A 12,153-nucleotide genomic window follows, 5' to 3' on the forward strand; every position below is an offset into this window, starting at 1 on the left:
CTCTCCACCCTTTCAGAGCTGAAACTGTACAAAATAGGAAATTGAGTTCAACCAATTTTATTATTTGCTTTTATACTTACTTTCAAAGACATGAGTTTTGTGTATCGGTTGAAAAGGCAGTTGGTCATTTTTAATTGGCGTTGTTTCAGGGCTGGTAATTTAGGATAAACATTCATAGTTGGGCATAAATTCAGTTGTCTTCTAAGCAGACTGATCTTTTATGGATTAGCTTTTCTCTGATAGTTGAACTGTGTTGTTTGAATCCAGATGGGTGGCATTGTGAACTTTATGGTGCCCTGCTTATTTACTTTGTGCTGGTCTTAGTGTGAGGCACGTCTCTGTACATAGAAACCATTGTCTTTATTGACAGAAGTCAAAGAGGTACATCCCCATGTGACTGACTGGTTCCTAGGATCTGGGTGGTTGCTGCCTTGCTCTCTTTGCTCAAGTAGTAATACCTTGAGCTTAATAATAACTCTTTCAAGGCATTTCTGAAATAGCAGCTGGATGATAAGCCCACAGATGAATTAACTTATTGATGCCTGTCACACTCTCTAAAGGGGTTGAGTTGGTAGCAACTGCTGAGTAAATTGGCATTCTTTTATTTTTGTTACAAATTACTCTTTTCCTCCTCTTTCCTTTCTAGTAGTCCCAAATCAAAGCAGGAGGTGATGGTCCGTCCCCCTACAGTGATGTCCCCATCTGGCAACCCCCAGCTGGACTCTAAATTCTCCAACCAGGGTAAACAGGGGGGCTCAACAGGCCAATCCCAGCCCTCTCCCTGCGACCCCAAGAGCGGGGGCCACACACCTAAAGTGATCCCAGGACAAGGAGGAAGCATGGGGTTGAAGAATGGGGCTGGCAATGGTTCAAAAGGGAAAGGAAAGAGAGAGAGGAGCATTTCAGCAGACTCATTTGAACAGCGAGATGCTGGAACTCCCAGTGATGAATCTGAAATCAAAGGTATGTTGACGTGTGGAGGGGCAGAAATGTGAGTGGGTGTCAGTTTGGGCTGAGAGCATCTGTAAGGGATTCCTCTCCTTGTCTGTAATCTTTTGACTTGCTCTGAGCTCTAGAAATAATGTAGGCTACATTGACGTGAAGGAAGATGGTTACCTAAAATTGCATTTGAACAGTTCTTTATTCAACTTATATACTCTTCAACTGATGGATGCTCTCGGGGCAGTTTACAATCATTTTAAAAACTCCCAAACAATTAATTAAAAACCAAAACAATAAATATAGAATTAAAATATGAAAATATTAAAAATATTAAAGAACCACCCTATTGACCAGAGTACCAGATTAGAAATTAAGTGCCTGGTGGAAGAAGAAGTTCTTAACCTTGCGTCTAAATGTATACAGTGAAGACACCAGGCAGATTTCCCTGCATTCCACAGACAGGGGCCACTACATTTAGTAAAAGTAGGCCACCCCCTGAAATAAGGTCTCTTAAAACTTGTCATAATGAGCCCTTCTGAGTCATTAAATTTAAACAGTGCAACTTAGTTCTACAAAAGAGAAGTTGTTTGCCTCTTAAGAGTATTTTGTTATGCCTGGTCAGAAGGCAGATCCCACCAACAACATGCTGTGAGCAGTCTCAATAGCTGCCTAGGTGGGCCTCTTTTTCCCAGGAAACTAAGGACCAGTTTTCTCATTGTGTGGAGGAGGAACAGACTTCTGCTTCTATAAGGAAAAACCACACTTTAAACACGTGAGTGAATTAATAATATGCGTGTTTTTTGTGCTTGCGTATTTCTAGTGGATTACAGAATTATGTCCTAAGGAGCAGCCATTGAAGTCTGAGTCCATTTTTCTGCAAGTGTTAAAAACTTGTTTAGTTTAGCTTTTCAAGTGAGGCATGGTCATTTGTTTTGTTATTTCAATGAATTTGTGTATGTGGGAGGGGAGTTGATTTGTTAATGTGGTGGTATTTGCTGTGATCTTTGAGATAGAGTGGGTAAAGTTACAATAAAAAAATATAAGTTCCCTTGGAGAAGTATCATAAGAAAGGGGAAAGCTTGCAAAACAAAAGGGTTGCTCTTTGGACCCCTTATCCTAGCCCTTACAACATACTGGGGGAAGGGGGGATATGTTGTCTGTGCTTCGTGGTCTGGGAAGAAATGGGTTTATACTGTGCTTCCTGACACAGTCAGGACATGATGAGAGTGGTAAGGGGAGCTTCACCTCCCTTTTCCTCTAGTGAGGAATTCCTGTGCTGTGTGTACCAACTTGAACAACTGGACTGGTGTCTGGACACTGTAATGAGCTGGATGAGGGCCACAAAACTCAAAATGGAATCCTGACAAGACAGACACTCTGTGGACTGAAGGTTCCCAAGTCCAGGAACTGGCCTGGATGGGGTTACCCTCTCCCTTAAGGAGCAGGTGCATAGCTTATGAGTAATTCTAGATTCATCTTTGTCACTAGAAGTTCAGGTAGCCACGGTGGCTCAGAGTGCCCTTGGCCAGCTTCAGCTATTCCTGGAGCAGGATAACCTGGACCAGGATGACCTGGTAGTTCATGCACTGGTAACTTCCCGTTTAGACTACTGCAATGTGCTGTACATGGGGTAGCCCTTGGAGATTACATGGAAACTGCTGCTAATGTGGAATGTGGCGGCTAGATTGCTGTAGAGAACAGCTTATAGAAACCACATAATGGTGGTTTTAAAGGAACTGTACAGCCTGCCAATACACTTCTGGTCTGAGTTCAAGGTGGAAGTGATGACAACTTGGGAACTCAATATTTGAGGAAGCACCCCTCTCTGGATACACCACCTGCTGCCCGAGTATTAAGATCTGCCAAGGGGGGCTGTCCCCTGCATCACACAGTTGGGAGCTATACATTATCTGGAGATGTAAGAGGCCCTCTTCTTGGCTGTGTCACCTGTGTGATGGAATGCCTTCCCTTCGGAGGCATGGCTGGAGCCAACATTGGCCATGTTTCGGTACCACCTGAAGACCTGGCTTTTTAACCAAGTGTTTGGGTCTTGTTGACGGTAGCAAAGTTTTGATCTGTTGCTTGGATATTAATGCTGATTTTATGCCTGACTGTGGTTTTATGTTGAATTGTTTTTATTATTGTATCCTTCCCTGAGATCGGTAGATCTAGGGCAGTTTAGAAATATTTTAATAAATAAATGAACTTAGTGAGACTAGTTCATTTGTAGTTGGAGATTTTCTCAGCTGGTAATAAATGACCATGGGGTCGCGGTGGCTTAGTGGTTAAGATGCTGAACTGCAGACTGGAAGGTCGGCAGGACAGCAGTTCGAGACCCGAGTGCCGCGTGACGGAGTGAGCTCCCGTCTTCAGTCCCAGCCTCTGCCAACCTAGCAGTTCGAAAGCAAGAAATTGCAAGTAGATAAATAGGTACCGCCTCGGCGGGAAAGGTAACAGCGTTCCGTGCACCTCAGTGTTCAGTCATGCCGGCCACATGACCACGGAAGCGTCTTCGGACGGCGCTGGCTCTTCGGCTTAGAAACGGGGATGAGCACCACACCCTAGAGTCGGACATGACTGGTTGGGGGCACCTTTACCTTTAATAAATGACCATCATTGCTATATACATGAAATGCAGCCTTGATTGAGGTGTATACAGGTCTAAATCTGACTGTCTCAAAGGTTTTGCCCGGAGTGTCATAGGGACAGTTCACACTAGTCTTAGGAGCGCTGCTCTTGGGCTTGTGCAAGTGTTGTTTGTGTGAACCTCGTGTGCCTCCACATTCTTAAGTGGCTGACATGATTTGCATGATCACTGCCAGCACTCTCCATAGTCACAGTCTTCACATTCACACAAAGAGCATGTCCGCTTTAGTTCTGCTTGGCAATAAACCTGCTGGCCCTGTGCAAGCTCAAGACACTCATGGGAGCTACCAGCTGTAGTAAACCAAGCTAAAGCATGCAATTACATCTGTTCATCCTGGGTTTTCCCAGTTGACCTTCCTTCTCCTTTACTTTCTTTCCTTTACCTTTAGATTGTATATGAGACCCTTGTTGTTTGTTTAATTTTTGTGCAGCTCCTTGTAATTTTAGGTTCTTTGATCATTATGGTTTCATAATTATTGGTAGCTTTTTGTTTCATCATCAGCCCTTTTTGACACGAGTCTGAGCACCTGTGCTCAAGTGTTCAATTTTTGGATAGGCCAGGAACCTCTTTTGTACTTAGTAAAAAAAAAAAAATTAAAAAACTCCTGTTATACATTCTGTGTTTCTTTTATACAGCATTACTGGGGGTGCAGAATCCAGGTACCCAGTGACACTTCAAAAAAAGTTGGGTGTGGTGACTGGCACTTGAGTTGCTGATGAGGTCAGGAAGCAGGTTTCTTATCTTATCTGGCTCTTAACGTTTTTGCAAAGGAAAAGTTTGCACCTCCAGATGTGGGACTGTTCTTTTCCCTTAAAAGCCTTAAACTGTATTACTGTGTGGAGTTGTTGTCTCTCTTAAAGGATTTCAGAAATTATCTGTCTCCTAGTCTTTGAACTAACCCCCATTTCTTAAACCAGGGGTGAGGAACCTATAGCCCTCTAGATGATGTTGCAGTACAACTCCCGTAATCTCTGACCATTGGCCATGCTGGATGGGAGTTGGAGTCCAACAACATCTGCAGGGGCACAGGTTCCCCAGGCCTGCCTTAAGCGGAGGGGACCAGCTATTTAAATATGCAAATGTTACACTAAAAATGATGAGGAAAATCCAAGCAACCAGAATGTTTGTGTCTGCTGATACATTGCTTAAATATGAGATTTGTATTGTGTTTTTTAAAATCCCCAGGGTTTGACTCTTGTATTTCTTGGGGAAGGCAGTTAATATGTAAAACTACTTAGAACACTTCTCCTACGTACTGTTGTCACTCTTGATGTGACAAGATGGTAGTGATTTGCATGGGGTTAGCTTTACATTGGTCAGAATTTCTGAATAAATTGTTTCTTAAACTTAGTATATACAGATTTCTATGGACAGGCCAACTCAGTTTGGTTAACTGATGCGAACTATGGAAAAGCATTTCATGTAGCTAAATAATGTAAAAGATTCAGTAGCTTTGCCAGTGGTAAGGTTTCATACATACTTGCTTAGGTCCTGGCAAACCGGATCTATAGGACTCTTTCTTGTAGGATGTGTGAAGACTGACAAAAAAATTTTTTTATTGATTTATTTAAAACATTTGTATCCCATCCTATATCATTAAGATCTAAGGGTGGCATACAGATAAAATCAATTTAAATAGTATAAAACAATAAATAATTTAAATGGCTAAAAACACATTAAACCATTAAACAAGCTAATACCAATTAAAATCTAAAACAATAAAACAGTTAAAACAGTGTGCTACTTTAGGGAATGCATTTAGCCCTCAAAGGCTTTGGTAAAAAGTTACGTTTTTACTTTGCGCCAAAATGAAACCAATGTATGCGTCAACTGGGCCTCCAAGGGAAAGGCATTCCACAACCGGGATGCCACAGCAGAGAAGGCCCTCTCCCACGTCCCACCATAGTGTATGTCTCGCACTGGTGGAATGCAGGAGGGTCCCTCCAACATATCTCAGTCCTCCGGCAGGCATATATAGGGAGAGGTACTCCCTCAAATACCAAGGTCTGAAGCCGCTTAGGGCTTTAAATGTCATCACCAGAACCTTGAATTCCGACCGGACATGTATTGGCAGCCAGTGCAATTCCTTTAAAACTGGTGTTATATGATCTTTATGAGATGTTCCGATCAGCAGTCTAGCTTCTGCATTTTTTACTAGTGGCCACTTCAGAGTTATCTTCAAGGACAGCCCCACGTAAAATGCATTGCAGTAATCTAATTGGGAAGTTACCAGCGTGTGCACTACTGTGGCTAGCTTATCCCTGTCCAGGAAAGGCCGTAGCTGGTGGATCAGCCAAGGCTGGCCCCAAGTACTCCGAGCCATGGAGTCCACCTGGGGCTCCAGTGACAGGGATGGATCTAGGAGTACTCCCAAGTTACGCACCTGCTCCTTCAGGGGGAGTGCAACCCCATCTGGGATAGGTCGCTTACCCAGTTCCTGGACTCAGGAACCACCAATCCACAGAGCTTCTGTCTTGTCAGGATTTAGCTTCAGTTTATTGGCCCTCATCCAGCCCATTATAGCCTCCAGGCACTGGTCCAGCACCTTCACCTGCTCAGCTGACTCTGACAACAAGGAGAAATAGAGCTGAGTATCATCTGTGTACTGGTGACACCCCACCCCAAAACTCCTAATGACCTGTCCCATTGTCTTCATATAGATGTCGAACAGCATGGGGGATAGAACGAAACTGTGTGGCGCCCCACAGCTTAATAGCCATGGGGTAGAACAGGAATCCCCCAATACCACTCTCTGGAATTGGCCGTGCAGGTAGAAGCAGAACCACTGTAGCACAGTGCCCCAACTCCCATCCTGCAGAGCCGATCCAGTAAGATACTCTGATCAATGGTATAAAAAGCTGCTGCAAGATCCAGGGAAATCAACAGGGTAGCACTCCCCCTGTCTTTCACCTGGAGTAGGTCATCAGAGCGACCAAGGCCGTTTTAGTGCCGTACCCTGGCCTGAAACCAGACTGAAATGGGTTGAGATATTCAGTTTCGTCCAAGAGCATCTGAAGCTGCCCAGCCACCAGACATTCTTGGAGGAAACTGATTATCTGGACCCAATGTCATCCATAGTATAGTATACACTGTATGCTGTTAGTTTTTTTAAAGCCTGTAAAGTGTAATAGTGGAAGTCGTGGTGCACATTAAGGTGAAAATAGCCAGAAGTAGTAATGGATGGGCATTCATAAGAAATATTGCCCAATGGGAATGACAAAATAAAATTCCTCTTGTAGTGGTTTCACTGCATCTAAAGTGAATGTGGGACTAAGCATGAGTGATCGGAGAAGTGGGAGTGGAATTCTTGCACCTCTTTGAGACTGAGGCCTCTCAAATTCTTCCCTTCCAGAACTTGGCTCTGCTGATCATGCAAAATCACAAGATTCCCAGCATACTGCACACTCCATGGCTCCTTCAAATGCCTCAGCCCCACGATCTTCCACGCCTTCCCATGGTCAGGCCGCCACTACAGAGCCAGGTAGCATGCAGAAGACTCCATCCAAAGTGGTCTATGTCTTTTCAACAGAGATGGCTAATAAGTAAGTGAATCTCTGACTCCATGGCATGTATCTACAACTACAGGTTTAGCTCATGATGTGAGACAGGATATCTTCACACAGGATGATTTCCCTACATGGCTGTTGCAGTCTTGTATCACAGTGGGACATTTTTGCTACTTATACCTGATGAGAAAGTATGGACAATCGTGGCTTCCTTTTGCAAGTATATCTGGTGGAATAGATACCTGTACTACCATCACATCACATGAGGAAGGGCATGCCTGATACGTTTGCTTACTAGAACCCAGGGTCATCCAATGAAGCAGATTGGTGGGAGATTCAGGACAGATAAAAGGAAGGACTTCTTCACACAGCACAGAGTTAAACTATGGAACTCACTACCACAGGATGTAGTGATGGCCACCCATTTGGATGGCTTTAAAAGGGGGTTGGACAAATTCCTGGAGGAGAAGGCTATTGATGGCTACTAGTCTGATGGCTGTGTGCTACCTCCAGTACCAGAGGCAGTGAGCCTATGTACACCAGTTGCTGGGGAACATGGGTGGGAGAGTGCTGTTGCGCTCATGCCCTGCTTGTGGGTTCCTGGTCGACAGCTAGTTGGCCACTGTGTGAATGGAATACTGGACTAGATGGCCCCTTGGTCTGTACCAGCATGGCTCTTCTTATGTTCTCATGGAGTTTAACAGGTCAAGAGACGTTTTAGGAATGTCAGAAGGAACTCTCATGTGTGCCTGAAATGTTCTTTTTCTTGGAACTCTAACAGAAGCGTAGGGAACCTCTTTTAGTCCAAGGGCCAAATAACATTTTACAGAAGCTCTGGGGAGGGACTACATTCCAATGGTGGGTGGTTCCAAAGGCAAGGGGGCAGGGCCAAAAATACAAAAGATATAAGTAGCATAAAGCTCGACCAGTAACAAAGCCTTTTGAGAGGCATTCGAACCTTTTAGAATGGGGTGGGGGGACTGCACAGTGGCTGGGAAACCATCAAATAATTTGTGGTTGAGGGAATCAAGGGGGAGAGAACATGGCCATCTGAGGAACCCCAGAGTACCAAACTGAGACCACAGGAGGGCTGGATTTGGACCCTACCCCTGCTCTAACGGATCACCTTAGGAAGTAACTTCTATCATCCAAAGAGTACAACATATAATCTCGAAGGATGCTTGCATAAACCTGTTTCTCCACATTTCTCCCCTGATTTCGTGGCTCTGAATTACCTAGTCTTCTGCAGCACTTCCGCTTTTCAGTTTTTGATTTCCAGACAGGTATGGGGAAGTGCAAGGGCTGCACCATTTGCAGCCTCCTATCAATAGGTCCTTATCGCCCACCAAGCTCAACTTCACATTAAGGTTCGTACGACTTTGCTTTCCCCAGCAAACCACATCCTAGAGCTTATATAAATGAAGGGTTTTTTATCACTTGGCCTTCCGGACTGTATGTCCTCAGCTGCTGTAAAGAGCCTCAACTTTCTGTGACTGAGAGACCGGCATGCTCAGCGACGTCTTAGCTGCATCTGTTCGTCCTCTTAGGGCTGCGGAAGCTGTGCTGAAGGGACATGTGGAAACCATTGTCTCCTTTCACATTCAGAACGTCTCTAACAAGGCAGAACGGAGCACTGTACCTTTGGTAAGTAACTTTACAGGTGAAGAAGAGAATTTGGCAGGTGAGGAGCTGACTGCTGGTGGCTTGGGTGAGAATGCTGTCACCCTGAAATGCATGCTCTAGCTCCAGAGGTTAATCTGGAGAGGTCAAAGGTAGCCTCAGAATTTGGACTTTCTTATCGTCCAATTTCTTCTCAGTCCGAGCTGCTTTAAAACATTTTTGTTTTTTTGTTTTCTTCAGAACACTCAAATTCCACCGCTCCGAAATGATACAAAGCCCCAAGCGCCATCACAGCTCCCTGCTTCCCAAGAGCAGACTCCTCCCCAGAACGCCAAAATGCAGCAGACTCCACCCATTCCAGTGCCAGCACCAGCACCCAAATCTACTGGCCCTCCTTGCCCTATTGACCAGGACAATCCTGGGTTAGAAAGTAAAGTGATGTCTACAGGAAGTCCTGCAAACTCCACCCCACTGCAAACTGAAGGATTTGGGCAAACTTCAACCCCCAATAATCGAGCAGTTAGTCCAGTCTCCCAAGGGAGTAATAGTTCCACTGCAGACCCTAAAGGTCCCAGCCAGCAGGTATCTGGAGGGGACCCACCAAATATGGGTGAAAATCCAGACGGATTGTCCCAGGAACAGCTGGAACATAGAGAGCGTTCACTGCAGACTTTACGAGATATTCAGCGTATGCTTTTCCCAGATGAGAAAGAGTTTGCTGGAGGGCAAACTGGGGGGCCTCAGTCAAATTCTGGGGTGTTGGATGGTTCCCAAAAGAAATCTGAAGGGCCAATACAGGCAATGATGGCTCAATCCCAAAGTTTAGGTAAAGGGCCTGGACCCCGGACAGAAGGAGGGGCTCCCTTTGGCCCCCAGGGGCACAGAGATATGCCATTCTCACCAGATGAAGTTGGGCCACCATCCATAAACTCTCAGTCTGGTCCTATAGGACCAGACCACCTGGATCACGTGACTCCTGAACAGGTGGCCTGGCTGAAGCTGCAACAGGAGTTCTATGAGGAAAAGAGGAGAAAGCAAGAGCAGGTTGTGCAGCAGTGTTCTTTACAGGACATGATGGTTCACCAGCATGGGCCTCGAGGATTGGTCAGAGGCCCCCCACCTCCATACCAGATGACCCCAGGTGAGGGCTGGGGGCCTGGGGGCCCAGAACCCTTTTCTGAAAGCATGACTATGTCCCATTCACTGCCCCCAAGGGGCATGGCCCCCCATCCCAATGTACCTGGCAGTCAGATGCGGCTGCCCGGATTTGCTGGAATGATAAACCCTGATCTAGAGGGCCCCAACGTCCCAAACACCACATCTAGACCTGGGCTTTCAGGTGTCCCTTGGCAAGAAGATGTGCCCAAAATTCCAGATGGTCGAAACTTCCCTCCTGGGCAGGGTGTCTTCAGTGGCCCTGGGCGAGGGGAGAGGTTTCCAAATCCTCAGGGTTTGCCTGAGGATATGTTTCAACAGCAGTTAGCAGAAAAACAGCTAGGGCTTCCCCCTGGCATGAGCATAGAAGGAATCAGGCCTGGCATGGAGATGAACAGGATGATTCCCCCTCAAAGACACATGGAGCCTGGCAGTAACCCCATCTTTCCACGTATGCCACTTGAAGGATCCATGAGCCCCTCCAGGGGAGACTTCTCAAAAGGAATGCCGCCTCAGATGGCTGCTGGTCGGGAGATGGAATTTGGGATGGGCCCCAGTAGCATGAAGGGGGATGTGAATCTGAATGTCAACATGAGTTCCAATCCACCAATGATACCTCAAAAAATGAGGGAAGCTGGAGTGGGCCCAGAGGAAATGATGAAAATGCGCCCAGGTATCTCAGAAATGCTCCCCTCACAGCAGAAAATGGTGCCCTTGCCATTTGGTGAGCATCCCCAGCAGGACTATGGAATGGGCCCGAGACCTTTCCACCCTATGTCTCAGGGCCCAGGTGTTGGTCTCCGGAATCACAGAGAGCAAATAGGGCCTGACCAAAGGACTAATAACCGACTTAGCCACATGCCACCACTACCTCTGAATCCCTCCAGTAACCCAAACAGCCTCAACACAGCTCCTCCAGTTCAGCGCAACCTTGGACGCAAACCCTTGGATGTTTCTGTTGGTGCCAGCCAGGTTCACTCTCCAGGCATAAATCCACTGAAGTCCCCCACAATGCGCCAGGTCCAGTCTCCTATGCTGGGTTCTCCCTCTGGGAACCTCAAGTCTCCCCAGACTCCATCCCAGCTGGCAGGGATACTTGCAGGTCCGACTGCTGCAGCTGCTGCTGCTTCAATCAAATCTCCCCCTGTTATGGGTTCTGCTGCCGCTTCTCCTGTTCATCTCAAGTCTCCGTCCCTCCCTGCACCTTCTCCCGGATGGACTTCATCTCCAAAGCCCCCATTACAGAGTCCTGGAATCCCGCCCAACCACAAAGCGTCTCTCGCCATGTCTTCACCAGCCATGATGGGAAATGTTGAATCAGGTCAGTGTCCCCCGCTCCCCAAACTCTTATCTTTCTGGTTGGTGGGAGGTTTTTTTAAAAACCTTTCTCTTAAACTGGCTCTGCTTCAGTGTCTTTAACAGCAGCCTGATGCACAGAAATTGAGCAGGTCAACCTGTTTCTGTTAGAGAGAGAAGTTTGGGGGAAACTTGCAGCTCCAGATCTTCTGTGTGTGCGGCTTCTATTAAAGGCACAGGAGTGGGGTAAGAATGGTGGTAACAGAACTGGCTGATGTATGGGTGTGTTAAACTGTGAAGTGATTGGTGCATGAGCTGATCAAACACAATCTTGCTAAAAACATAAACCCGTTGCATATAGGCTACGCTAAGGGATCCCATCTAGTCTGAAGCAGTTGTCCTGGAGGGAGTACTGATTATAGTATGTTGAAGTGGGGCATAGAATACTTTGCTTAATTCCTAAGCACTATTGTTGAGGCTATGATCATTCTTCACAGGAAAATTTAGAACAGGCTTTCATAGGCTGATTCTTGCAGCATTTTTGTGCTGTAGAGAGTACTGTATAAATAATGTCTTGTAATAAGGAAATTTGTAAACGGGGCAGAGGAATATTCTTGTTAAAACAGTTTAGACGGTAAACGGAATTTGCTAAACTGGCTGTGTCTTGCTTGGCTTCACAGATCCCTGCCCGGAGGAAGTTACTTTAACATTGGGTCACGGATTTGGTTCTGTTGTGAATTGTTAGGCAGATGCCAGTTGAATTCTTCATGGATTTTGCCATTCCGCGAAATGTTCCCCCCAACCCCCCAGGTTAATTCACGCGGTCTTGTTTGCCCTGCAGAATTGCAAGACCCATTTAAATCCTCCAGATTTATAGCTTAAAGGCAACTGGCTGTTCTCATCCTGCAAGGTTCTAATGAAGCAAGTCCCCAGTGTACAGTGTTTGCATGCAGTTGTTTGATGTAGCCAGCCTTGGGAGCTCTTCAG

The 12,153-nt window shown here is 46.1% G+C and overlaps 1 protein-coding gene across 2 annotated transcripts in view; it reads left to right on the forward strand.

The window, feature by feature from the left end:
- Window positions 1-12,153, forward strand: part of BCL9 (BCL9 transcription coactivator) — a 49,745-nt gene that overhangs the window by 28,461 nt on the left and 9,131 nt on the right. For both annotated transcript variants that reach the window (XM_084843475.1, XM_084843476.1), the window contains 4 exons: window positions 647-963; window positions 6,942-7,131; window positions 8,643-8,739; window positions 8,956-11,191. In XM_084843475.1, coding sequence (XP_084699601.1) covers window positions 647-963; window positions 6,942-7,131; window positions 8,643-8,739; window positions 8,956-11,191 — 2,840 coding nt within the window. The remainder of the gene's footprint in view (window positions 1-646; window positions 964-6,941; window positions 7,132-8,642; window positions 8,740-8,955; window positions 11,192-12,153) is intronic.

Source organism: Heloderma suspectum, chromosome 3, assembly GCF_057233095.1.
Source record: "Heloderma suspectum isolate Gila_16-S chromosome 3, 16-S_ref, whole genome shotgun sequence".
Classification (NCBI taxonomy): Eukaryota; Metazoa; Chordata; class Lepidosauria; order Squamata; family Helodermatidae; genus Heloderma; species Heloderma suspectum.